Consider the following 27,966-nt stretch of genomic DNA (forward strand, 5'->3'; position numbering starts at 1 on the left):
AATCATCTAATTATTTCTTTTTCTCAAATTCTGCAAGTAAATTGCATCAAAGAAACTAAGAAACTAATAAAGTGTCTAAAAAAAGTGATATTTGTGAACAAAATAATAGATTTTCAATCTTAAAATTGCTTCACGTTCCACCGAGTTCCACGCTAGTTTTATATGGAAATGATTCCTCTTAATACCAAAAATAAAATCCACATTGGCTGATGGTGCGAAAATTTGCGCAATTCGATGAACTTTTCTTTGAATATCGTTAATATATTGCACTAAATGCTTTCTACAGCGCTTCAGCAATTTCAAAACACATCATAATGTACTAAGCGATTGTAGAACTTAACATTTTACAACTTTGTTTCGAAGACTAAAAATTGGTTTGTCTTACCTACAACGTTTCAGATTTAAAAAACTGTTTTTTCAAGGTATTTCTCTTAATTTCATTGTAACTCCTTAAAATGAAATTTTAGAACTTTGACTTGTTCAGCAAAGTTATGTATTTTGTTAAGATAAACAACTTTGTAGAAAAAACCAAAGCTCTAAAATGCTTAACAAAAAAGTTAGCATTTTTATCTTGCTATTGGTGGACCCCTCGACTCTGTATTTTATTTCAAAGTATGCGCCTTGTAAAACTATGCAATGTTGTCGAAGACACCAAAAGTCTATCTTTTCATCCCTGGGCGCTATTAATTTAGTTCCGCTAGATTGATGTTCTGTACCAGTGTGCAGTGGTAGCTACAAATCTATCCCGTATCCCGAATATTTTGGAAGGGGTACTGAGGTAAGGAGTATAAAGCATGATCATTGATATAGCAGAATAATAAAACGACATTAGTGGGTTTTTTTTTTTTTTTTTTTATTTGATCGTTAGGATTTTAACATCTGGATGTCATTCATCCCTACACATTAGTGGCTATAACTGAATGTTTGTTACAAAATTTGATTTCATGTTTCGGGGTAACTTTTATCACTATGATTTTAACGTATCTCAACATCTTCAAAATTATTGTTTTGATGCCATCAATAACAGTAATTTTTTGTTTGGACTCAATTGAACTTTTTAACGTTGTCTTTCAAAAACAAATATATTCAAAAGATGGACAATGTTGTTGCATACATTTAGGGGCCAAAATTATAAACATTTCTCAATATTTTTTGGCTTCAAAAACAAATGAATTCCCCAGGTCCTCCCACTGCCCCTATGTTCTTTTTTTTATTGAAACTAAACCATTTGAAAGGGTTTTTAGCCATTTTTTCTATACAGACTTTCTCATAGAAAATGTCCGTATTTTTTAAATATCCAAAATTATCATATAATGACAATTTAATATAACTCTCAAACTATACCTATACAAAGGAAAAAAGTTAAACTTTCATATAAAACAACCCATTTGCTTCTAAATGCTATCATTTTATCATAAGAGGTGTGTGTTTGTGAGTCTTCGAAAAAACAGATATTTTAAAACTTTGAAATTAGATATTAAGTAAAATAAAAAATCTCAAACTAAAAACCAAATTTAGTCTTTTTAAAACTCAATTTCAAATGTAGAAAATAGTTTTTAGATATTTTAACTTTAGACTTAGTTAAGGATGATTATCTGCAAAAATTTCATGTTGATCAAAGTTCCCCCAGTTTACGGTAGTTTTTCAAAAAATAGAAATGTATTCAGAAATGAAGTAGGTTTAATTGGTACGTTATTCAAAATCTGTCTTAGTTCGAAAATGTCATAAACGAAAAAAATACTCAAAATTTTACGGTAGTCAAATGAGATTTTATTTGATATATTGTACAGCAAACGCCTTACATTTGTTAAAACTATCGGTTTACAGTCTATAGCTTAGTCGGTACTACATTCAAATAACAGCAGATCAGGACACGCTCTTACACGCAACGATGATTTGTCATTATTTTCCTTTGAGATGAATTTTGTCGCCAGCTTTCTTTATGGTTATCGAGTGATTTCGCCATTCATTATGCTATCACGACGAGACTATACGAGAATGTATAATCCATACATACGCGATAGGCTTTCGATCGTCGTGAACGATAAAGAAAGTGGTAAGATTTTTTCATGTTACTTTTTTCTTTTAAATCCTAAAAAATGCATTTGCATTCACTTTAAATGAAAGTGTCGATAAGTTTGGCAAAATTTGTAGATGTTTTTCGTAAATTCCGTAGGCCAGTTTACTGCTATTAGAAGACTTATTCTGAAAACTGAACTTATTGAAGCTGTTCTGGGTCGGATTCTTATGAGGCTTCTACTTCACTAGCTAAGTTTTGATTCTATCAGCTATTGTTGAGAATTCATGAGTGTATGAAGTGGACTTCAACATTTAAGGTCTTGTTAATAATGTTTCATAAGTTGCTTTTGCAAAACTTTTGAGTAATACCACTAATTGATGTTATCTACTTGGTTTTAAAAAATTGTTTCATTTATTTATTTTTTAATCCGTCATGTGTGTGGTAATTGGTAACTTCGAAGTTTTATGAATGTTGCTTTACTAAACTTGCTTCCAATTTGGTTGTTAATTTTTCACCTAGCAAATCGATTTAAAAAACAAATATTGTTCAATGCTACTGTCCCTTGAAAGTCCACTTCATTGGCTAGTTTTGTTGATCATCAAAGTAATGTTAACGGGTTTCCGGGGCCTAGGGTTAAAATAAAATAATATCGTATCACTAGCATTTATCTTTCTTGCAATCCACAACGTTGCTGCTGAGTTGTTCGGTCGTCGTCACGTTGCCACTGGTCATGGCAGCGGTGGAACCGATTCCGGGAGGGCCCTTTTCGTAGAAGAACGTTACGGGCCAGGTTTCCGCCGGGGCCGTCACCTCGTCCAGATGCCTCAATCCACCGGGTTTCGGTGGTGGCTGATAGATTTCACCCTTTTTATTCTTGTCTTGATGACGCGAACCATTGGCGAGTCCATTGGGATGCTGTTGGTAGTGCTGCTGCTGCTGATGGTGAGGTTTCGGGGGAAAGTACTTATCGCTGCACTTGCGCCACTGGTCGGGAGCATCGCCCACGAAGCACCTGCGGAAAAAAATAGGTAAAAACGTAGCGGTCGATTGCAAAAAAAAGTGATTTTCTTCGAAAATTTTAAAAACTGAACTTATGATCGTAAGATTATCTTGAATTTTATAATATATTTATTTTGATTTTATTAATATAATAATTTTTTGATCCAATTATAATACTTTCGTGTTGTCATGTTTTCACCCCGTCATACTATCATTTCAATACATTTTTCAATTATTCAATTATTCAATTATTATATATATGTTTTTCAACATCGATTTTCTCTTATCTAGTCCCTGAAATTTCATCTAAGTTGGATTCATTTCTCTACAAAAAAAAAGTTTCGCTGACTGAATGTTTGAGTCAAGACCCAACTCTGGGTCGCAATTTAAAAATATTATATATATGTTTCAAAAAATATCATGCTAGGTTATAACAGGTTAAAAAACATTTTGTGTACCGCCTGCGTTTAAGAAAAATACACAAAATATATCTTTTGGTTAATAATTTAACTCCAAAACTTTCATCTGAACACGCCAATATGAGCCATTCCATATTCCAAGAATTTTGGCAAAAATGACCCTGACCTACGATAAATGTATGTATGTATGTTGGTTATCCACCATGGGTGCATAGATTCACTGCAGATTCTGCCTAAGTATGTGCTCACTAGCATGTCCATTTCCCGGTCATTTTTACTTTCCCGGGATTCGGGAAATCTAACCGTCCTATTCCCGGGAATTTCCGGGATCCCGGGAAAAATTGAAATAGGAGATTTTAACCCCTTTCTATTGCATATGTACGTAAATCATAGATATATGACTTTTAAGCCTTATTCTTTATTGTAAAACATATAAAACTATTTAAATATCTCCAAAATTCAATAATCAACTATTAGACCAAAAAACATATTTACAAAATTGTAACTATTTTTAAAACTTTAGAACTTTTTTAATCAAATAAAACTCTTTTAAAGAATTTCAACTTCATTTGCATAAACACTAAAGTCTTTTGTTAAGCAGTTTTATTTTGCTCAGTTTTTCTAACACGGCTTCTTTTTACGCGGTTTTTTGCCATGGATATGATTCTTCTACGCGGCTCTCGCAAATCAACACCTTTTTTGAGCGAAAATATTCCAAGTCTTATACGTTAACGATGGAATTCATACCGCGTAAAAAAACCTTAGTGAATTTCTTAGTTTAAGGTGAACAAAGTTTTTTTTTTTCACTAACGAAAACATTGTTTTACTTCATTTTTTTCACGCAGCAGACGGTTAAAACAATAATGGTTTAAAATAAATAGCTTTATTCGAAAAAACTACATGAAATTAATCATAATAAAAATTTATTTCTTGGCAATGTTATGGTAGTTTTAAGTAGTAAAATGAAGATTTTTTTTACTGTGTTGATCTAATATATAATTAAGCCAATCTTATAAATTTGATGTATATATTATGTTTTACATTGATTTAGAAAAATAAAATAAATAAAAACGTGATTAAAATCTATGTTTTTGGATGTTGTTAAAAACGAACGGTTTCAAACGAATTCACATTCGCATTCACATGAACAGTCGCCTTTAATTGGCGCTACTTATCAACTCTCCTTATGAAATTACAGCCTCAAAGGCGGGCTAAAACGGATGTAGCCAAAATCGAATGTTGTCAAAATCGAACGGGCTCTGTTGTACTTTAATTAACATAATTGACTGCTTCTTGCTGCAAAAATTGGATAAAATTGAGAATGATTTTTTACTATCGATTGAAGTTGATTTGCTAGTCTTCAGGTTATTCATGAAATATAGAAAATTTTCAAAAAGCTGCACCGCTGCACTTATGTTTCAAATAGTGTCATTTCTCTGCCAATGATATTTCTACTGTCCACAGTGCGCGGAACGGAAGTTCCTAATGATGAATATTGCTAAGCATTCTATTTTTTCTTGTGGTGATATTGATATTGATTGCTTTTACATATTTGTTGTTTTTCACTTTTAACGCAAGATTTTTTTTAAAACCCTTTTTTAATTCAATTTTGATTTATGTCCATGCTTTAACAATCTTTAGAAGAAAAATTCAGCTATATATCAAGGTAGAACAATAAGTTTTTTGAATGACTTTGACCTATTTTTCCAGTTAAGGTACTGTAATTTTTTCAAAATTAAGCTAAATTTAATATATTCGGGAGTTCTCGGGATTTTTCCTTCGTTTCCCGGGATTCAGGAATTCCCTAATTTGTTTTATATGTTATAGGGGGAAGTCGTCTATGACCGGACACCTTCTATGGCCGGACAACATTGATTTTTCGAAAACGCAATATCCTAAAAATGTTTTAACACCATGAAAATAAAGTAAATAGAAGCCTGATATGGTGTTAGAAATATGGTAATCCAATCTGAAAAGGTAAACCAATTACAGGTTTTGAAAGCTTTCGCCCAGCAGTTCGGCGAGGATCGCCCAAACTTTACATTTATATTGTGATCAGTTTTTACGGCTTGTCAAATGTGAATTGCACATAAACGTCATCGTTGGTTGGTTATCTTTCGACTTCAGCAGATGTAAGATAACAAATCGGAAGTTCAAACAAAATATTAGGAAAATAAAAAAAAATGCGATTTCTCTATGACCGGACACCATATTGTTGTCTATGACCGGACAAGAAAATATTCAAGGTTATAGATGATTTCAACTTGAAACTTTCATTTTTTCATCTCTATAGCACACTCAAATGGTTCGCTGAAGATACGGATTCAATAACCAAACTATTTTGGTCCTCTGATAAACTTTATATTTTGCTGTCCGGTCATAGACAATTTTTTTCTAGTTTTTTTCGAAACAAATGTTGCATTCCGGTTTGTCAAAAAAACTTTTATGAATGGCTTCATAGAATGTTCACTATAGGAAAACACGTACTCACAAGACCTAAGCAAGTGATTTCAGTCATTTTGCTACGTTTTTGTGCCATTGGTGACAATTTTGGGGATGAAATTCGTAGTGTCCGGCCATAGACGACACTTTTGGAAATGAGTAAAAACTAACATGAAATGATTTACCTTACCACATGAGTATGTTGTAAATTAATTTTTTTCTAATATTGTTTAGTAATCATAATATTGACACTCTTCAAATCAGTAGAGGAACCAATATTTACAAAAAAATATTTTTGAAGTTATTGATTAAAAACCTTAGGTAGTAGACAACTTCCCCCTACTTAAATTTAGATGAATGTTTCATCACATCAATCTATGGAGTTACTTTTACAATAGGAATGTACTTAATCTTTTTTTAAGAATGTATTTTTTAAGCAAGATAAGTAAAAAAAAACACTTTTTGGTAAGTAGATTTATTTCTTGGTTACAATAAAAAAAAATAGGGTAAAGTACCTAGATTTCGACAGTTTTGGCTTGATTTGTCAGAAAAACCATGTAAATAAACTATTTGACTAAAGTTTTTCATTTCAAATGTGATTGGTTATATGAATCAGATTTTTTTCTTCATTCTCTACCTTTTTTATTGATCAAAAGTTTCAAAACAACGTTTTTATTAGCCTTTTACTAAAACCTCTCGATGATCTAGTTTTCGACATTCAATTTTAGTTTTCGACACAAAAAGTTTTAGTTTTCGACAAGCATATTTCCACCTCCTTTGTTTGCTCAGCAATATGAATATTTGCGTATTGGAATTGCTTGTCTACTTCACGGCGTTTTTTACACCATGGAAACAGTATAAACATACAGAAGAAGATGAGTGTCGAAAAATAGATTATTGGGAGAATTTTCAGCGCTAGTTTTCGACAGCTCAAAAAACAGTTGAAATTTCATTAAATGTTAGCAAAAATATTCAATAAATTACCGAAAAGATTGATCTCAGAACCTTAACCTTTCCATTGATTCCTTTTATGTTGCTTTTAATCAAATAAAAGGGGGGTTTTTCGTGATTCAAAATCATTCTTATTTGGTCGTTGGAATTGAATTTCACAGGTGATTTAGAATATAACTTTTAAATTATTTATTTATAACTATTCAATAACTTATTTAGAGGAATTTTTATATTCAAGGTATACTAAAGTGGGAGAGCAAAAATCGAAAAATATGAAGATAGATAGCTTGAGTCACCAAACAGAAAGATAAGCCTTTCCTTAAAATTTTGTCGAAAACTAGCTCCTGTCGAAATCTAGAGTATCTACCCTACTAAGTTCAATTTCTCTTCACCTGCACTTTTTGGTCATCAACCTTATTTGCCGATTCTGAGACTTGGTAGGCTGTGCCCAAAGCTGACAGACGTTTTTTGGGAGCTGAATTTTGTTTCGGTAATTGAAGAAAGCATTCGTGAAGAACTGGGAATCTGTTTCAAGAAAAAGGTTAAAAGTACCCGAAATTTGAAGATTGATTAAAGAAAAGAATTAAGCGCCGTAGCCAGAATACTGTTTTCACCGAGGTTCAGGAAAATGAGCAGCTCATATTCAATAACGGACATTAAAAACGACAGATAAGTATCGAGTACCAACATTATTTTTTCTGAATTGATTATTAAATTCATTTTGACGTATGCATGGATCATTCTATTTCATCATGCATAAATTTAATAATGTGGAATAAGTTTTGAGTGATTTCAATCGATGAGACTAGGACCCAATATAGTCTTTTACTTTTCACAAAAAGATATCGGAAAAGTAAAGCAATTTATTCTTTTCTAATATAACTTTTCAGTGAAGATTTAAGAATCAATTTTTTTTAGATCGGTATATTAATAAAGACAAAATTTTAATTTCAAAAAATATTTCAACAACAGATAAGGATGTTTGAATGTTATCTTAAAAATATGCTTAAAATAGACTTTGTTTCATTACACAAAGAGAACCTTTGAAAATTGGTGGGCAAAAATATGGGGAACATCATGTAAAGAGAAGGCGATTAGTTCTAAATGATTGATATTGTTTAATTTTTTTTATTCCTGGTCTTAAATCCTCGCGAAAATGTGAATACCACCTAGTGTAGTTTTTTTTTGTTTATAAATTTTCTTACGTTTATAAAAATAGGAACAAGTCAACTGTAAAAAATCATATATCATACATCAATATATCAATAAAAGACCACGGATTTTTTTGTCACTTTCGACCTTTTATTTCTGACTCTAATTCATAAAAATATGAAAACAAGATAATGTAAATTGATTTTTATTTCTATTAAAACTGTAAGCGTTTTTCTTTTTGTTGATGTTTCACATGACTTCCCAACGAACTTGATAGAAATAGGGTCACAGAAAACTGTCACAGAATTTTAGGTTCAAATCTCAGAATTGAAATATTTTGTTTGTCAAAACACAGATTTTTTTCGGCAACCTTGCATCAGAGCTGTTATAAAACTAATACTTGGTCTTGTACGGTGTCATAAAACTTGAATTGTAGCTGAGATAAGATAAAGATGAGTAAAAAATTCATTATTTGTGGAGCTTGAGGAACTTGAGAATATAAAAGTTAGATTCAATGCAATGTTTCATAAACATTAATGTTTTTTGAAAAACATTTGAGCTAATGGAAATTCTGTTTTGACTGAAGATGTTAAGAATGATGTATTATTGCAGTCTAGTGAGGCTCGTGATAATATCGATTGAGGCTAAAAACTAAGGCCTATTTAGAACTTAGCAGAAGCTACAACAGGGATGTTAGACATTTTAGAACATTAGGAATTTAAACTTCAAGTGGCCACATCACTTACCAAGGTGATATCCATGCCATCTTATATACCTTACCCTTATACATTCAGCGTGAGATTTGTGGAGGGATGGCGTACAGCCGGCCTCCGCAAAAGAAGTCATCACATCTGCTGCTCTTCCTTTCTTCTTATCGACTACACGGACTTGGCCGGCGTCGTTATTGGTTCATTTGAAAGTAGGAGATTCTCAAAACATGCTCAATGATATTGTGTTGCTTGTTCCCAGCAAACTTCCATTTGGTTCATTGTGGAATATTGATTATCTCGAACCAATCACGAAGTGCAACCATTATGCCATTGGCCGGGAGGGGCCGTAGGTGGACCGTAGTTGATAACAAGCTCAAGCTTAAGCTATATGAATTTTTTTTTCTAAAGCATTTCCGCTTTTAGCCAAAAAAATGGGTAGTAGGCGTAAGAATGACTCAAAAATCGATAAGATTCAATGTAATTGTGACAATCTTATATTTTTTTAAATCATGGTGTCTTTTTTTTATAACTTTGATAACTGAGAAATATATTTTTAGAGGATGTGAATGCAACGTTCTTTTGAGGAAAAAAAAATCATTAGGACAAAATTTCGCGTTACACATTTTAAGTTTGAATGGGTTACAGTTTCCCCAAAAGAAATCTTAAAAATCAAAAGAATGGCTTGAACTGATGGTTAACAATTAACATTTTTTACAATTAATATTTTAAAGAACCAGGAATTCCACGGTTGAAAACTGGCAATTAGATATATTTTTTTAAAAACAAATTAATGATCTGTTTTAAATAATTATTTTGCATTTTTTTTATCTCATAAACTTATTTTTTTTTCGAAATCCATAATTATGAGTATCTTTTATTGGAGTGACTTCCTGATTTCCTTAAACACTACCTCGATTCAAGTTGCCTTTTTCTAAAATGACATTCAATGGACAATGGATAAATCAGGTTAACATAAAATGATCGAGCTGAGTGCCTTTTTTTTGTCAACGTTGTAAAATGTTGTGGAACTGATACTCGATACCGTTCATAATTATTTTGAATTAGCTACATGCTCCAGTCACTCCAACCTTTAAACGCGATATTTTTTGTTTTCCTGCCTTTTATTCATATTTCATGTTTTTTTTAATATGATGATATGTGATATGTGATTAATTGTAATATAAGAGATACTTTTTAAAGCCTTTTGCAAATTTTTTTATAGTACATCTCGCGAAGTTAAGCTTTGGCAGATTTCAAAAGTTTTCTTAGCACAAGATACGCGAGAACAGTTTTTTAAACATGAAACAAAAATTTCTATTTCTGCAGAAATGTGAACGAAAGTTTGCATACGAAAATAATAATACCCAGTCATTAATCCTCTAGTCAATTAATTTTGATAAAAAGTACATTTGACTGAGTTTCTGACTTTGAAACACAAATCAATCATTCCTTCCATTTCTTACTTATTATTTTGAACATTATGCAATTGACTGATTGTTGGGCGAAAACATTATAGGTTTTTCCGTAAAACGTCCAGCATTTTATAAGGAATTTCGACTTTGAAGTTATAGAAATTTTAATCCAAAATGAATTTCAGATATTTTTAAAGTATAAATTAAAACGGTTTGCGGTCTTTAACGAATTAGGAATCGTCGGGGCATGATGAGCATTTTCTGCCGTAGAGTCTAGCAGCGAATTCAACTCGATGAACTTAACTCAATAATGAAATCGAATTGTTGGCAAATAAATGCTGGAGTTGATTGAAAAAACGATTCGATGTCATCCTGTCATCCTGGATTTTGCTGAAACGTGACTCAATTATTTAGATCGTGGACACAGTGCACGCGAGCGAATCTCGCGAACATTCGCTTTCTGTTCAAACATGTTGAAACTGGGCCACAGTGGTCCAGAAATGAAATTTTGCTGGAACAATTATTAGCGTCTTTCCCTTAAGTTTGATGCCTGTGATATCTTAGACATACTTATACAACAAGTAAAGGCGATCATTTTGACTGAAATAATTTAAGGGTGGTTCATAAAGTTTAAAATAAATTGCGAAAAAAACAATCAATAAATTTTTAATGAATAATTTTGTAAAAAATGCAAAATTAACACTTTCTCCATCAAAAAATTTGAGATTCAATACTGTATAAAACATCCCAGCAAACATGAAATCGCATTAAAAATGATAACTCAAGTCATTAAAAACGTTACTGCGAATCGTAATTCCAACTAACGCTAGAAAATGTCGTAAAAATCGTTACTCGAAGTAGTATTAAATGGTTTAAATAGGATATGATAAAAAGTCCGCCATATGTTTGCAGATTTTGAAGACGATTTCGTTCCTTTTTTTTCTCCCGCGTGGGTCAAAAGAGAGAACAGCTTTGTTGTTCTCTTTGCGACCAGCAGTGCAATTAGATTGCTAAAAATCAGATGGTGTACTTGCAAGAAATGCCCAATGACAGAGGCAGAAAATATTGTCGCTGGCAACAGTTCGCATGCGTTGAGAAAAAAAACTTGTGCTCTCTTGCATTCTTTCAGTATGTATGAATATGGTGTCGAAATCGTATACTCTTATCGCTTTAGCCAGAAGTTGAAAATTTGTATGTATATTGCCTCCACTTTGGTAGGTAAATGCTGTTTTTTCGTGTTTCATACGATCATTCTATAATGTAGGGTTAGTTGCCCTACTTTGGACCCATTAAGCGGTGGTTTTTAAATAATCATGTTTTTCTCACGAATGGACGGGAAATTTATATCCTTAAGGAAGTTCATTTATAAGTACTGATCTTATCTGCAAGTTTCAATGACAATTTTCAACATGGGTTGCGCCATTATTGAGAGATTTGCAAAGATATGAATGATTTAAATTTCCAACTTTGAACCTACTGTTCCTATTTTGGTACTGGACTGGTTCCTTTCATTGGACCTAGAACTAAAATTTCTATAAACAGTTTCATTTTCCGAAAATAAATAAACAAATTTATTGTTAATGTAATCTTCAATCAATTACTATCAAAAAATAGTATAACAGCTTTTTAATATTTAAAAAACTAAAATTTCTGTAATGAATATCACAAACACTTCATTCCCCGTCAGCTCTATCAGCAGAACGAAAGCTGAAACTTGATTGTGTTTACTTACTTATAGTTTATTTGCGTAAATCTGGCAAAAATATTGGAAATATGCAATATTGGTTCTCAATTATACCCCAATTAAAAATTCGCAACATTGTAGATTTGTTGGTTTTGATACGAAGATTTGGTGATGTCAGGTCTAAACACGGAACATCAAAGTCGAAAGTTTCCTATATTTGGACCCTTTGCAAATTTTCCGAGTTTTCCATTGATTTTCATGAATTTTTGGAAAAAGTGGTAGTATGGTTCATATTCTTCACAGTTAAAGTAATTTCCCTTTAAGCTTTGGCTTGGACAGTAAAAAATCATGATTTTTCCTTAAACACTCTAATTTCTCAATACGCGCCCCACTAAATGAGCTGTCTGATTTACCACTGATGAAGAGGTACATTTTTGAAAACGTTGAAAATTTTATCAGAAAGACTTTTAATGGCAAAAAACGGTATGGTAGGGTTCAGGAAGAATAAGAGTTCATTGTGTGCATAGGAATATCTTCATTTTATGCCAGCAAAATGAATTATTTACAATTTTCGGCATTTTAGGACTAAAGTAGGCTCTAGGTCCAAAGTAGGAGCACTCACCCTATATGAAACATATAACAAAGTTGTTGAGAAATATACCTACAAAAATGTTTGCGGGGATGTTCAAACTTTTTTTTCCGTTGATTTTTTTTGTGATAAAAATTATCGAAATTTTGTTTATTTATTTATTTATTTATTACTTGGTCTTTGGATGAATTACCATACAGACAAATTTCTTAAAAACTATGTTATTCTACTTATGTCCAGTTTAAATTTACGTTTACACACATATAAATCAAACAGATGGTACACTACATTGAAACGTTCACAGCATTTGTCGATTGGGTGGTTTCGACCATACGCAGTACGGTGGTAAGGTATCCAGAGAAACTGGCGTTGTCGGAGCGTCCTCGTGGATACGTATAAATTGACACGCTGGAGTATGTAAGAGCAGTCCACACGATGAGTCAGGGTGTCAAAAATAAAAGTTTGCTGAAGTTCGGTACGACGTTTTTCAAGCGTGGCCAGATTTACAAGTATGCATCTTTGTTCGTAAGACGGAAGACGAAGCGGTTCAGTCCAGGGAAGGCGCCGTAAAGCATACCTTATAAAACTACGTTGAACACGTTCAAGGCGGTAGCTCTGTGTGCTCTGAAAAGGAGCCCATATCTGTGCAGCGTATTCCATAATGCTTCGTACTGATGAGCAGTAAACAGCTTTCAAAGTATAGATGTCGTCAAAATCCTCGGTATTTCGACGCAGAAATCCTAATGCAGAAAATCCTTTAGCGGAAGTAATTGCAATATGTTCAGCAAATGTGAGTCTGTTATCAATCTTCACTCCGAGATCTAAAATGGACTTCACGTTTTCAAGATAACTTTCAGATAGGCGGTGGTCACCTACCTTGCATTTTTTTGCAATAGCCTGCATCCCGTTCAAGCGGCACCAGCTTTCAAGTCTAGCGATATCAGCTTGCAGTGCCATACAATCTATATTACTATGAATCCTTCTAAAAAGCTTCAAATCGTCAGCATATAGGAGCTTGTTGGAGTGGAGTTTTTCACATAGATCATTTACAAATGTAATGAAAAGTAGCGGTCCGAGGTGGCTTCCTTGGGGTACTCCTGACGGGGTTTCGAATATACTAGATCGTGATCCATTAATTTTCGTAAAAGCGCAGCGATTAGTGAGATACGATTTGATCCACTCGAGTGACCAAGTAGGAAAACCAAGTCGGTCCAACTTTCTGATAAGTAAATCGTGCGGAAATCGATCGAAAGCTTTTGCAAAATCGATATAAATCGAGTCCACTTGACAACCTTTTTCCAGGCTATTACTGATTGAGCTTACGTAGCACATTAAGTTGCTAACAGTCGACCTCTTCTTCACAAAGCCATGCTGTGATTCGGATATGAACGGTTTAACGGCGGCGTACAGTCTTTCTTGCATCAAAGCTTCGTATACTTTGGAAATAGAATTCAGAATTGAGATAGGACGGTAATTTTCGACTTTATGCGCATTTCCCGATTTGTATATTGGAGAAATAGCAGCGATTTTCCACGCGCTAGGGAACGATCGTTCATTAAGTCACCGATTTAGAACACTGCAAATCGGACCAGCTAGGGATGCAGCACAATATTTTAAAATCGATGGCGGTATGCAGTCAGGACCTGAACCTTTAGTTGGATCAACAGCGAACAACTTTTCGTAAACATCTTGTTCAGAGAAGCACGGTGAGGGCAAATTAATGTCATAGGAAGGCAAAGAGTCTAGGTAGCTGTTGTCTTGGCATACATCAGCAGAGCAATACACACTTCGGAAAAAGTCTGCAAACATATTAGCCGACTCGATTGGATTATTTGCAGACACCAATTTTTAACGATTTTGAGATATTTTTAATTTGGGAACGGATAAAAACCATTTATGAGCGGTACAAGTGCTTGGAATGTGTCTTAGGCAGTAAGACAAATTAAAACAGAATGGTTATGAAAAATTGAATCATTTCTGGATCAAATGAAGCCAATAGAAAAAAAACTCACGCACAATTTCCCGTATGTTTGGATAACGTGCCACTATCAAGCCTAACCCTTTTATGAAAAGTAATAATTCCCTTGAAAAAATACCTAAAATTAAAATTTCGAAGGTAAAAAGGGTGACTTGACATGTTATCACAGAGAACAGACATACAAGCTAGCCCAACGATAGTTTTGAACATTTTTTTTTTTGATTTTTGGCTGGGCCTTTTCGAAAACTGGCCACCTGAAAATTTGATTTGTAACTTTTGAACGGCGCAATAGATGGCACTACTTCAAGTCATCGTATTTTTTGAATGTCAGCATTTGAAATTTTACACACTTTTTGGAAGATTTTTTGTTCGAGCTTGTACGTCTGTTCTCTGTGATGTTATTTTAATATTTACAAGTTAAGTAATATGTTACGTGATCAAAACGTATCTCAAACTTTCAACCTGTTCGAATTTTGAACAAGAATTTACTAAATTTCTTAAAACTACATAATCTAGTTAACTGGTTAAATAAAATACAAAATTAGTATAATACAACACAAAACATCAAATCAACGACTACATTCGGGGTAGGTATTAGGTACCACCTCTAGAAACAAATTGCACACCATTACAAACACTGATTCTCTCTTACCAGGGGTACTCGAACCCTTGGGAGTAGCCGCACGGGTGTTCCGGTTTGCAGCAGTAGTCCCACGACCCGATCTCACCACCCTCGATCTCGCACGAGTAAAACCCGGTCACCTTGTTGCGTTCGCATTTGGATTCCGGCCGGCAGGCCTTCCCGGAAACCGTATACTGGCGCCAGCTTCCGTCTCCTGTGCGCGCGGGTTTTGAAGGTTTTTTTTTGGTTTGTTGTAATTCGCCGTCGCGCCGGGGGTCAATTTTGTTTATTTTTTTTTGAATTTTGCAATTTTTTTACAGGTGAAGTTAATGGACGGGGATGTTGGGGTTTTGTTATTCGAAAGGGTTTGGGTTGGTTGAGGTCATCAGCGGAATCGACGACATGGGCAGGGAACCAGAACGCAGAACGTTGTTGTTATTGGTCACATGGTACACAAAGGGTAGAAGAAGACAAATACATATACATAAATGGTTATTACTCAACAAGAACGACTTAATGAGGAAGCTAAGATGAAGCGGCAAGATTTCATTCTACGGATCGGTTCGGCATGGATGATCGCAATGATCTCTGATTTGATGACTGTTATGGCTGGTGGGCGGTGTGTTTCAAAATACGTGAATTGCTGGATGAGCTTAATGAGATGGGTTTTTGTTTGTGAATAGAAATGGCTAGGAGTCGTTGTTCTTGGTGGATGTGAGTTTTTCTGAAGGTGGCGACTGATGATCTTGTGGTTTATCTTTCTGTTGGTCTAACTGATCTTCGGTGCGCGTATTAGGATTAACTTTGTGATTAGAGGCAGTTTTTGGTGACGATTGCCGGTGATCTGTGTTGCTGTTATTGTTGCTTTTGCGGTTGATTTGATTTGGAAGCAGAATGATAAAATTGGGAGATTTCTCCCCATCGGATGATAAATTGCGGTTTTTACCCGGCTCTCGGAACACATCCATTCGGCGATCGTGATTCATACGATTCCGGTTGCCACCATTGCTGGACCCACTGCTGATGGTTATTATTTTGTCTCGACACGTGTAATCGAACGGATTCCATGCGAACAGCCAAAAGTCGCGATCATTAGTGTGTGCATAATGAACTCCAAGTTTCAGTTCACTTTGGTCCAGATCCGACATCTCACAGTTGTAAGTCGATGCTTGCGATCTAAGAGAGGTATTTAAAGTATAAATCCCTCGCAATTCCTCTCGGCAACAAATTTACTTACCCAAAACTAAACGACATACACTTGAACGGTGAGCTTTCTCTAAGACGGGCACATTCGTTTTTACAATCCAATTCCGTGTTGACCGATATTACTTTCTTAATAGCTGATGAGAGCAATTTTGCTGGAGAACCATATCCTAGATAACAGACTGGAAAGAGACCGAAGATAAGTTTTATTTTCTACACCTTAGTGTATAAAAAACACGTTTAAAATAATACCCGGGCAAAAATGTATGAAACTTGGTTCTTGGGTGTACACGGATGTACTATATACGGCTCAAAAGGTTTTGACAAGACAAGGAAAAGATTTATGGGGCCAGAAAAAATCTATCTTGGGAAAAAAATCTTGGGAGAAAAAAAGTTATTGCTTAGTTGTGTGTGAGTTTACTTCAAAAACATTGATTCATATCTTAGTTTGTTAGTCGCAAAATGGTCTGAACAACCAATTTGTTTGGGAGGAGTCATCATCACGTGCCTGAACAAACTTTTACACGAAAAGGTACAGGTTATGTTAAAGAATGACTAAAGAACCCATTTGGAGCATTGTTGAGTTGGAATTCCTTAAAATCTATCATACGAAACTATATCTTACAGTTCTTCAAATTGAACTTTTTCCGGTGATGTCATGTCTAATGTCCCATGTCTTAGGTCTCATGTATCAGGCCTCAGGACTCTGGACTCAGGTCTCAGGTGTCAAGTCTCAATTCAGTTTTCTCAATTGTTAGGTCTCAAGTCTCAGTTCGCAGTCTCAGATCTCATTCCTCTTGTGTCAAGTCTCAGGTCTCAAGTCTCCGATCTCAGGTATCAGGTCTTAGGTGTCTAGTTATATGTCTTATTGTCTCAAGTTTCAGAGCTGCAGATTTTTAATGGTCTTTTTTACACGGTTTTCCGCAATTAGCACGGGTTTTTTACACGGTTTTCGGGAATTAACACAGTTTTTTACATGGTTTTCGGGAATTAAATCGTTTTTTTACACGGTTTTTTACGCGGTACGTATATCAGTGTAAAAAAAACCTCAATGTATTTCTAACAAAAAATGTATGTCAAATGAATGTAAAATCGATAGGTTTTGAGACTATTTTTCTATTGCAAATAGCTCTTAAAACTCGTACAGAACATACGCTATTACTTCTTTCTCCCACGGTAGATTTTCTTGGCCCGATACAATCGTTTTCTTGTCTTGTACCTTTCGAGGTACATATAGAAGTACCTACATCCGTATACAAACCAAATTGTCTACTCTTTTTAAATGTTTTAAAAATTGCAAAGGGATGTCCAACGTTATTCGTTTTTTATGAAACCGTCTTACATTTCTTCTGATGTTTATCATCGATAATGGGCTGAATTTCGCAACCCTGCCCGTAGCTAGCCCGCTCGAACACATCGAATCCTTCGTCGAACACCAGATGCCGCTCCTTGTCCATATCCCGGACCGGCCAGTCCGACAGCTGACAATTGTCGATAACCGAATTGATGCTATGGGGTCCAAAGCTGTAGGTGAACGCACGACAGGTGAACTTTGACGATTTGATGCACTCCAGTTCACACTCGCCCACCGATCGAACGGTCAGCGAGTCGCGTACGATTGCCTTGTAGAACCGGGACGAGTCGACCATGCGAATGAAACATTCTGCGGAAAAGGTTTTTAAAAAATGATTTAAATGTACCTATACTTATACCAAAGAAAAAATAAAATCAACAATCAACTAAAATGTTATATGATCCTTTTTTTATTGTGGAGATCAGTGATGCAGAATGTTTCGGAAGTTAACTGGTAAATACTCTTGAATGCAACTTCATCAATAAAAAAAGCTATTGATCTGCTAAGAATACTTCCGAACTACTCACGTGCACTCGTATCCCGTATCGGTGGATGTACTTCTAGCTGACAGGCTTTGGGGTCTTCGGTCATCGAGTAAATGTCGTAATCTCGGTCGGGCTCCAGATCGGCGTAGAAGTCTAGCAGGTTGTACGGTCTGTCACACAGCAAACAGTTTTCCCGGGACACCAGCGAGTATCGGTAGCTAAAGGTTCGACAACGGAATCGCGATTCTGTGGTACACATTCGTTCGCAATCGATTACCGTGGGCGTATTGAGGGAATATTTCACAACTCCTCGATGCAACCGGAAACCTTCGCTAGTCTTCACCGAGCATTCTTCGTTGCCCGGCCGTCTGCTCCACTGGTGTCCGTAGGGAATTCGGTCAAGTGGCCGATGATCAGGTATAATAAGGGCGTGCGAGTCTTCATAGCTATACTTTGGTCCACCATAGCTCCAGATTGCGTTGTCATCTACATGATGTTCGTTTTTGAGTTCAAAGTAGTTGAATGCAGTTGGACCATCGTACCGTTTGACCTCGTTCCGGAGGCCCCAGTAATCTGAAATGGATTTGTAGGAATCGGTGCCGCTGTTGCCGTAGGAGCCACCATAGGTGCCCCAGTTTTTATGAGCGTCCTGTCCTATGAGGTATGGAATGAAGCTGTTGGGTTTTTCGTTATGTGAGGGATATTGCGGTTGTGCTGGAGGCTGTGGAGGAGGATCGCGGTCTTCGTATGGATGACGTGGTCGATGGATCATGGGACGATCCTCATGGTAGGTGAATGGAGGAGGGCGGTAGTAATCGTGACGTTCGTACGTACCGCTTACGTATGGACCAGTGTGCGCCGGTTTGTAAGTATCTTGATCGACTGATCCATAACGGTCGATTTCGCTGCCGTAGAAAGGTTTGTAGGATATAGATGGCCTGAAGTTGTCGCTTGGAGGTGGGAAATAGTTTGAACCATACCGTTCGAACTCTGGACGGCCGTACATCGGAGGTCGATACTTGTCGACAGCTGTTATCGGTTTGTAACTGTCTTCACCAAACGGAGGTCGACCCATTGGATAGGCATGAGGTCGATAGGTTGTGGGTCGAATGTAGTCCAAATTTGGACGATATGGTTTCATTCCACAGTCCTTACACCCATAGTTGGGTCGACAAAATGGGGAAGCACTTCGATCCCGTTCAAAGTAATCGTAATCGGGATCACGTATTAGATTGGCATCTCGTTGGTGAGGGCTTGAGTATAGGTCTATTTGTGTTAGCGGTTGGTCAATCAGCTCACAATCGCCTTGGCCTCTGCCGGTGGGGTCCAATCTGTAAAAAAAAAAATTATGTATTGGGAGAGTTTGTTTTTGAATATAATTTTAGTATGGAAGAACTTGTTATTATTAGGGAGTTTATTTCCTTTGGAATAGGGAAAAATAAGGACTATCATAATTAATTCGAAATAATAGTTTGGTGGTAAAATACGAGACGGTACAGAACACTTCGTTAAGCTTTCTGTTTATAGATACAGTTGCATCAACCACTACACATTAGTAGGCCAAGCGGTAACTTGCAGTGCGAACGAACAAAAAGATGGTATGTGATCGCTCAGATGAGCTCCGGACAACGCAGAAACGGATCTATCAATGTGTAGCCTTCTCAGTTTGTTATCATCACGTCCGTTACAACCGAGGTTTGGTTGCGAAACGTTACGGTCGATAGTCTGATAGTGGACTACCACCTGTGTTTGATTTTTTATAGCCATAGTTTAAAGAGACTTGTTATTTAAACGTTTATTATACTGTGTTTAATTTATGGTAGTTACTTAATATTTCGTTACTTTATGTTCGTTCGCTCTGGAAGTTCCCGCTTGTGTAGCGAACCACGCTTGGCCAACTAATGTGTAGTAGTAGATGCAACTCTACCTATATCGCCCATTTTCACCATCTTTCATTTCTTCTAACTTTTTATTCGTCTACAAAAAAATTTCATAATTTTAAAATGTTCTTACTAAAAAAAGGACGAAGATAAATCTCTTCAAAAAATATGGTTTAATTTCCATCATTATAAACAGTAACAAAAATAGAAAAGAAAAATATCGACCAAAATGATCAATCCCGATACTCAAATATTTCCCGCAGCTTTCATAACCACACCACATTGAACTCAATTAAATTTCCAATAAGTTGTAGGCGACTTTCAATCGTGAATTACAACGAATCCAACACCTTCAGCGTACCAGAGAGAGCAACGAAAAATTTTATAATCCGAGTTTTTGGAAATGAGGACTCCTTTCGAAGGAAAAGAGGTAAATAATAAATTATTAGACACCATTCATCCACATATCGCTAAACTTCCGCGAAATACGACTGAAGTTTTGATTTACTGTCAAAATTTCAATTGCATGAAAGGTCCCGGCAAAATTAAACAAATTCAAAATAATTTACTTGGTTCGTCTTCCACAGTAGTTTTGGCAACTGAAACAAACTGGGACGAATGCGTTAAAAGTGAAGAGATCTTTGGAAGTATGTTTAGTGTTTTTAGGAACGACAGGAACCTTCAAGAGTCTGAGAAGAAAGCAGGCGGTGGAAAACAATACTTTGCATTACATATTTGGCGAAATTGTCAAGTTAGGCCTAAACAAGGTTAATCACGTAAAAAATGAAGAAAATTGTTATTTAGATTTTCTTTTGAAGAATATTCCTGAAGGTTTCTGTGTGACAGAATTATTGCAGTGAGTAAATTGGCAACAATTTTTTAAAGATAAAGGAAATGTCTAATCATCGGTTAGTGCCTTTTATCATATTCTGAACCAAATCATTTCAGAAGACATTCCATTATGTAAAGAAAACACGACGCCATAGAAATACTAAACATCCAATTTGGTTAAATAAATATATAAAAAACCTCAAATATCGCAAACAGAAAGCACATAAAACGCACAGAAAGTACAAAAGCAGTGAGAACCGAATATTCGTTTCGGGGAAATTTGACTTGTAATTTGTTGTTATTTTCGTAACCGCAAATGTTGACTGATTTTTATGATATTGAATTCATTGTGTAGGTAATTTATTCTAGTTTCTAAATATTTAAAAATAAAGTGAGTTTGTTCTACCAGGTGGTCTTTAGATGGTTAAGAATGAAAACAGTCCCAAAAACATTTTTTTAAAAATTGCTTATAATTACTGACAACTTTGCAGTGTTTGAGTGCTTCTTTAATTTCTGGAATTGTCAAGAATACATTTATCCGAGGATGTATAAATATGTGGCGGTTCAATGAACATTTTGACCGCTATTCCGGATTTTCCGGTAAAAAAAAATCTAACTCAAAACAAAGACATCCAATTTTGTATTTGCTTAGATGTATCTCATTTCTCAATAAACCGATTTTCTAAACTCAAATTTTAATTTTTTCTCGTTAACTTGATTATTATTTTCATAGAACATACCTGGTCTCTAAAAAATCTCAGTTCCTCAGTATATTCGAATGATTATTAAGATGCTTCAAATCTGCGCTTCGGGTCATATTGACGCGAATGGCATTGGAGGGTTAATAATGATTGTCGAACATGTTGGTGATAACTTAGGAAAAATCTGCAATATTTTTGCAAATTTTTTCCAAGAATTCTATACCACTTATTCGGAAGAAAATCGCGAGCGTGATTATTTTGCATTTGATCCAGAATATCCTAGTAACATTGGAGTCAATTACCTTCATGAACAGGATATCTTTAAGGGGTTGAAAAATATTTAGACCCCTCAAAGGGATCTGAGCCAGATGGAATTCCTCCAGTATTTATGAAGAACCTTGCCAATGAAATTACATACCCTTTGTTTCAGCTATTTTATATGTCACTAGAAACAGGAATTTTTCCCAAAGTATAGAAAAGCTCATTACTGGTTCCTATTTTTAAATCAGGGCGGAAAGCTCATGTAGATAATTATCGTGGAATTGCTATTATCTCTTGCATTCCCGAGCTTTTTTAAGGCAACTGTGAATGAAAAGTTTTTTTCTATAAATAAAAAATCGAATAACAGCCAAACAGCATGGACTTTTCAAAGGTCGATCAACTTCAACAAATTTACTTGAATTCGTAAATTATTATATAAATGCAATGGATAATGGGAATCACGTTGAGGCATTGTATACAGACTTTAGCAAAGAATTTGATCGTATAGATATAGCGATGCCACTTTATAAGTTGCAAAAAATTGGAGTTGATTCAGGACTTCTGAAATGGCTTGTATCATATTTATCAAACAGACAAAAAATCATAAACTTTAATGGAAAGGAGGCAAATCTCATTCAAGTCACTTCAGGTGTCCCACAAGGCTAACATTTAGGACAACTTCTTTTTATCTTATACGTAAACGAAATTAAAGCTATGATCATTTAGTATCCGGACACTTTATTTCGGTGATAGCGATGGGGAATATCTTTATATACGACAATTTTCGTAACAATATGGAAGGTTTGACGACTTATTTGGTCGTCTTTTGCGACTTGAGCGCAGGGCTCTCATTTTCCGTCAGTTGAATAAAAATAAGATTTTTTTTGGGATTTTGAACCAATTGGTTTATTCATCCCCAAAAATAATAAAAATAAGATTATTTCAAAGAAATGCGTTTTTGCTGTCAAATTCAAGTTTATATCGTACAAATTTATTATTTGCCTGATTGCTGATTTTTTTCAACGTTCATGAAGTTATTGTTAGTACCTGGACTTAATCCCCTGACCATACGATCTGCAGCTCATGATGGTTCCTCGACGCTATCTGGAATATATAAATTCCAGGGGATTTGCTTCAAAGGCATTAAACCAAAAGCAAATCGTATATTTCTATTACTAAGATCTTTTAAATCGTAGAACACGTCATCGATGATCTAAAAATAGATCAACATTTTGAAGCCTCCTTAAATACGATTCTAACCATCGATGTCTTATTATCATAAACGATTTTATTGAACTTATTTGTATTCTTTTACGATTGCCAGCAAATACGTTTTACGAATATCAGACATGCGAATTAATTTGCATAGGTATACGATTGCATGCACATTGTTACGAATCAATGCAGTTATATACGATTTTATAGCATTTATTATCCAGTGGCAAGCAAAGAGGCGAGCTTACTTTCTTTCTGCTAAGATCTAACACCTGGTTGTTATCGTATTTTATGTTAAAAAAAATCTTAATTTCGAATTATTTACGTGCAAATATACGTGCAAATATACCTGTAAACATATCGTATATAATGCAGCAAAACCAGTATATACGTATATTTATTTATTTCACCAAACATCGTAGGCTACATATATATTCTTAAAACTAGAAGTACAATCTTAATATTACTTTAAATACTACAATATTAGGTTCTTAAGTGCCTGTCGCCGTAAAAAGCACTTTTTAGCTGCTGTTTAGACATAGTAAAATCTATGTTCTGGTAGTTTTTATTATAATTCTGCATAAGACAATTGATTGGACTATTTTTACCATAATCAGTTCGAGCAGAGGTTAAAATAAACAGATTTCTGGTTCTCAACTGGCGACTCGGACAATAAAAGTTTAACTTATTTAGTAGATAAGTAGATTGAACACGCTGATTAATTATGTCGTTTACAAAGGAGATTGCAGCAAATTCTCTTCTAACACTTAATGGTTCAATATTTATTAGTAAACAGCGTGATTCGTAGCTTGGTAATTGGCTCTGAGACCATCCTAGATTTCGTAAAGCAAATAGAACAAATTGTTTCTGAATGGATTCTAAACGGTTTTTATGAGAAATTTGAAAGGGGGACCACACAACGCTGCAGTATTCAAGTATGGATCGGACATAAGCTGTGTACAATGTTTTTAATGTATATGGGTCTTGAAAATTATAACTAAAACGTTTTATAAAGCCAAGCATACTATTTGATTTTTGAATTACTGAGTTATAGTGATCTAAAAAAGTAAGTTTTGAGTCCAATATAATACCTAGATCTCTTATCTTATTGATTCTCTCCACAGGCTCATTTCCTAATGTGACAATTTCATATGACGGATATATTTTCCTTGTAAATACAATATGTGAACATTTTTTCACGTTTAGTTCAAGAAGACTTTTACTGCACCATTTGTAAAAAATATTTATTTCATTTTGAAACACCCTGAAATCTTCTTCGTTGTTGACTATCATATAAAGCTTCATATCGTCTGCGTATATAAGCACGTTTAGCTGGTTCAGTAAATAAGTAATGTCATTGACGTATAAGATAAATAATAAGGGACCGAGATGGGAGCCTTGAGGCACACCAGATGTAACGGAGATGCTTTTCGAAAGTGAACCATTGAATCTAACAATTTGTGTACGGTTTGTCAAATACGACTCAATCCATTTCAGCAGTTGTGTACTGAATCCGTTTTTATGTAGTTTAAGAATTAACAAAGGGATGTCGATTCTATCAAAAGCTTTACTGAAGTCCGTGTATAGAGCCTAAACGGAATTTCCTTGATCCATAGAGTGGATATTATAAGAAACGAATTCAGGTAAATTAGTCGCTGTAGATCGTCCTTTAACAAATCCATGTTGCTTTTCAGTTATGAGTGTTTTTATTTGATTATATATTTTTTGATTCACTATTGCTTCAAAAAGTTTCGGTATGCACGTTAAGATTGCTATACCCCGGTAATTCTTAATGTCAGACTTTTTCCCCGACTTGAAAATAGGTACAAGAAAAGATTCCTTCCATACTTGAGGAAAAACACCGGATTTCAACGATGAGTTGAACATTATAATTAGCACACATTTTCTTGATTTGGATTGTATTGTCGTAATAAAATCATGCAATGTATTCAAATACGATAAAGAATATGCATGGGCCACACATTGTAGGTGCAGATATACGAAAATGAGTTTAAATAAGATTATATACGATATGATCTGTAAAATAAAATACGACTTCTGGTTGTCTGGGAACCACTCAAAGATGCTCACAAAAATCAAACCAAGCATTGGAGTGGGACCCTTTATCTCAAATATGGGTAAAACACTATGGTTATTGAGAATAATTGAAAATAGACCCCTTAACTATGCAGTAAATCCGTTTCCGGCAGGCAAAAAGTATTGGCTGACTAGTAGACACCAATTAAATAACCAATAGTGAACAGTTTCATAGATCACAATCTGTGCAACCGGTTTTTACGCAATATGGTAGATGTGTTCTGATGGACAAAGAAATTCATTTTAAAACCGGATTTAAGAGGTCAAATTCTTCGAGATGCCTTCTCATGAAAAGGTTCGAACCAGGTTCCAATTGCTTTTTCTAGGTGAATTTGTGTAAAATATCATGATTTTGCAAAGGTTTTGCTTCTGTGGTAAAAATAGTAGATCAATACATGACTAAAGTGTCCGTCCCGGGATTTCCCGGGCGGGAATTCCCGGGAGATTTAAAAATTCGGGAATTCCCGATTCCCGGGAATCGTAGTTTCATTCCCGGGAATTCCCGACATGTATGAAATTATTTCTCTGGAAAAGCCTGAAAGTCTCCGTAATCATTCTTATTGTTTTTTTTTTTTTTTTGAAAATGTAGTCATACAAAATTCATTGAGAATATGCCGATTCCTGTGGCAGTAGACATTTTGCAACCATTTGGTACAATTATTTTATTCAAATAGATTAGTTTAAAAAGTTTATAAATCGCCACGCCGTATTCATTGAACGAAAACCAACAATAGTTCGAAAAATATATAAAAAATCGCGCAGCAGGTTGAAAGATTGTGTTTTCTCGAAAGTAACATTCATGCACTTGTTTCCCTTTGGTTTTGAAAGCTAGATTAACTTCAAAACCACAAAATGAAGAATACATCGTTTTTTTTTATATGAAGAGCAAATATTTAAAGTTCTCAGAAAAACGAAAAATTGTTGGTATAATCAACCAAATAAAAATAATTTTTTTTTCAACACCTAGTTGCATGGATGAATTCTTCATTTGACTTATACAGATTATTTTATAGTTCGTTAGACTGTTTTTAATTTATCATTGTTGAAAACAGTTTGATCAATTTGATTAAAAATAAGTTAAAAAAACAATGTAAAGTGTACCTTTTAAACAAATTATGGGCTCGTATGCATGACAGGTTCGATAAGCTATGTATATTTGAATCGAAGTGCATATATTATACATGATTTTGAATATTTCCCGGGATCCCGGGAATTCCCGGGAAATAGGCCACCAGATTTCCCGATTCCCGGGAATGAGAAAATGGCCGGGAAATGGACACTCTATACATGACTAAAAAAAGTGTGCAAAGATAAAACAGGGATTTTATAATAAAATAAGAGTATTTCTTGTAATCAATAAGAATTTTTTTAAAAATATTTTTACAATAAATATCATATTAACACCTTCATTTCCTCCATAGAAAGTTTTTCGATCAAATCAATAGTTTTAAAAATACACACCCCCAAATCCCTTTCCCCCGTTCCTACGACCATGCTTGTAATAATATATATATTGTAATTTCAAGTATTTGAGTCAACATGAAGGATCAATTATATAGGTATGAAAATAAATATTTCTGATGGTCTCAACCTTACGTGTTCCTTAAAGCTTGACTGCTTTCGAATTATGTAAGTAAATACACTTCAAAATAATAAATTTTTCGTGATAGATGACTTTTTACGGGCACCTTCTCCTTATCGTTTTAATTTCCTTAATGAAGGTATTGAAAATGGCGAAATAGGAACTACTAGAAAGCAGAGTTTCCAGCTTTGCAATAGTTGAAGTCTATAGAATTGGTCTGCAGCATCAGGAAGCAGTGAACGCACGTTAACCACAAGTAGGATATCTCCCATGTCGTTTCTTTGTATCCGCTTTATCCGTAATGTTCCGCAAGAAAAATATAAATATGATTGGTCACTATGACCTGAATATTTTTCACAACGATTGATCTTTGTGAAGCGTTTTCATATCTGTGAAAATAATTTGATGTTAAAAACAGCTTTTTCTCCAGAGGAAACATGAGTCAATTAGAAAAAACATTATACGCAAGCAAATCGATCACGGATTGAAATAGCTATTTAGTTTATGAATGCCTCTGCTCTATCTACTTGATGTTTTGTGCGGAATTAGCTGAATTGTGTTTCGAGGCACTTCGACAGGTGTCGTGACATCAAGCAACATCTTCGAGAAATTTTATTGCATAGCGAAGCATAGCTAAAGCGTGGACAGCAAACGGGAAGAAGGTTTATGCAAATGAATTCAAAGCTAGAGTTTTCTATTCCTCGATCTATTCCTGGTGGGAAATTAGGAGTCTAGAGTAAGTAGCTTCTTTTTTTTGTATTTTTTTAATCAAAATTTGCAAAATAAATTGACCAGGAGAAAGAATTTCTTCACTGTACTAAGCGTGCCTCTTTAGCTCAGAAGGCAGAGCGCTGGTCTTGTAAACCAGCGGTCGTGAGTTCGATTCTCACAGGAGGCAGTGCTATATTTTTTAGCTTTTTTAGCATTTTAAGTATAGATATACATATGTACAATGTTTGAAGCAAGTATATAACTTTTTTGTAGCAATTTCTTAAGGTTGATATATAGAAAGTTCAATTTCACATAATTAACTCACCGATAGTTAAAACCTTCGCAGGGGAACCTTCGTTCATCGGCACATTCGCGTTGGCAATCTTCTTGCCGTTCACAGACCAACGTTCTTCTAACCCACTGCGGAGCAACACGTTTTCCGGCCAAAACTCGACGATAGCAAGCTGAAATTGAAAGAGAGGAAAAATGTCGTTTAACTTTCACACAATTTTATAGTTTTCTAGTCGACTGTTATTCAATTGCAGCTATTCTAACTTGCAGATTCATGGGTCCACAAAAGTGATTGGGTTACACGAACCCCAACTAACGTCAGCAAATTTCACGGCCAAGATCATGGAACTTGCTACCGGTGCGAGCGGCATTTCTGC

General features: G+C 34.9%; 2 protein-coding genes and 1 non-coding gene across 10 annotated transcripts in view; 2 read left to right on the forward strand and 1 right to left on the reverse strand.

Moving 5' to 3' along the window:
- The window catches only part of LOC129742161 (sodium/hydrogen exchanger 7), a 301,385-nt gene that overhangs the window by 238,120 nt on the left and 35,299 nt on the right, over positions 1-27,966 (forward strand). The window lies entirely within an intron of this gene.
- On the reverse strand, positions 1,759-27,960 carry LOC129747788 (uncharacterized). Its single transcript, XM_055742134.1, has 8 exons — positions 27,897-27,960; positions 27,624-27,762; positions 18,063-19,351; positions 17,524-17,844; positions 16,216-16,363; positions 15,925-16,154; positions 15,009-15,192; positions 1,759-3,032 (listed from the first exon to the last, which is right to left on the reverse strand). Exons 1-8 carry the CDS (start codon positions 27,958-27,960, stop codon positions 2,678-2,680), a joined length of 2,730 nt encoding a protein of 909 aa, XP_055598109.1. The 3' UTR covers positions 1,759-2,677.
- Positions 27,413-27,485, forward strand: Trnat-ugu (transfer RNA threonine (anticodon UGU)). The gene has a single exon. It is a non-coding gene; the product is annotated as a tRNA-Thr (tRNA).

The sequence above is a fragment of the Uranotaenia lowii genome, chromosome 2, assembly GCF_029784155.1.
Source record: "Uranotaenia lowii strain MFRU-FL chromosome 2, ASM2978415v1, whole genome shotgun sequence".
In the NCBI taxonomy this organism is placed as follows: Eukaryota; Metazoa; Arthropoda; class Insecta; order Diptera; family Culicidae; genus Uranotaenia; species Uranotaenia lowii.

What these genes read in the sequence shown, in the direction of transcription:
- LOC129747788 (XM_055742134.1), bottom strand. Translation starts at nt 27,960, where the DNA reads ATGCCGCTCGCACCGGTAGCAAGTTCCATGATCTTGGCCGTGAAATTT. An exon ending in TGCGAAGGTTTTAACTATCG is followed by an intron (nt 19,352 to 27,623) that starts GTGAGTTAATTA and finishes TTTTTTTTACAG; the next exon opens with ATTGGACCCCACCGGCAGAG. An exon ending in CAAGGGTTCGAGTACCCCTG is followed by an intron (nt 3,033 to 15,008) that starts GTAAGAGAGAAT and finishes TTTTTTCCGCAG; the next exon opens with GTGCTTCGTGGGCGATGCTC.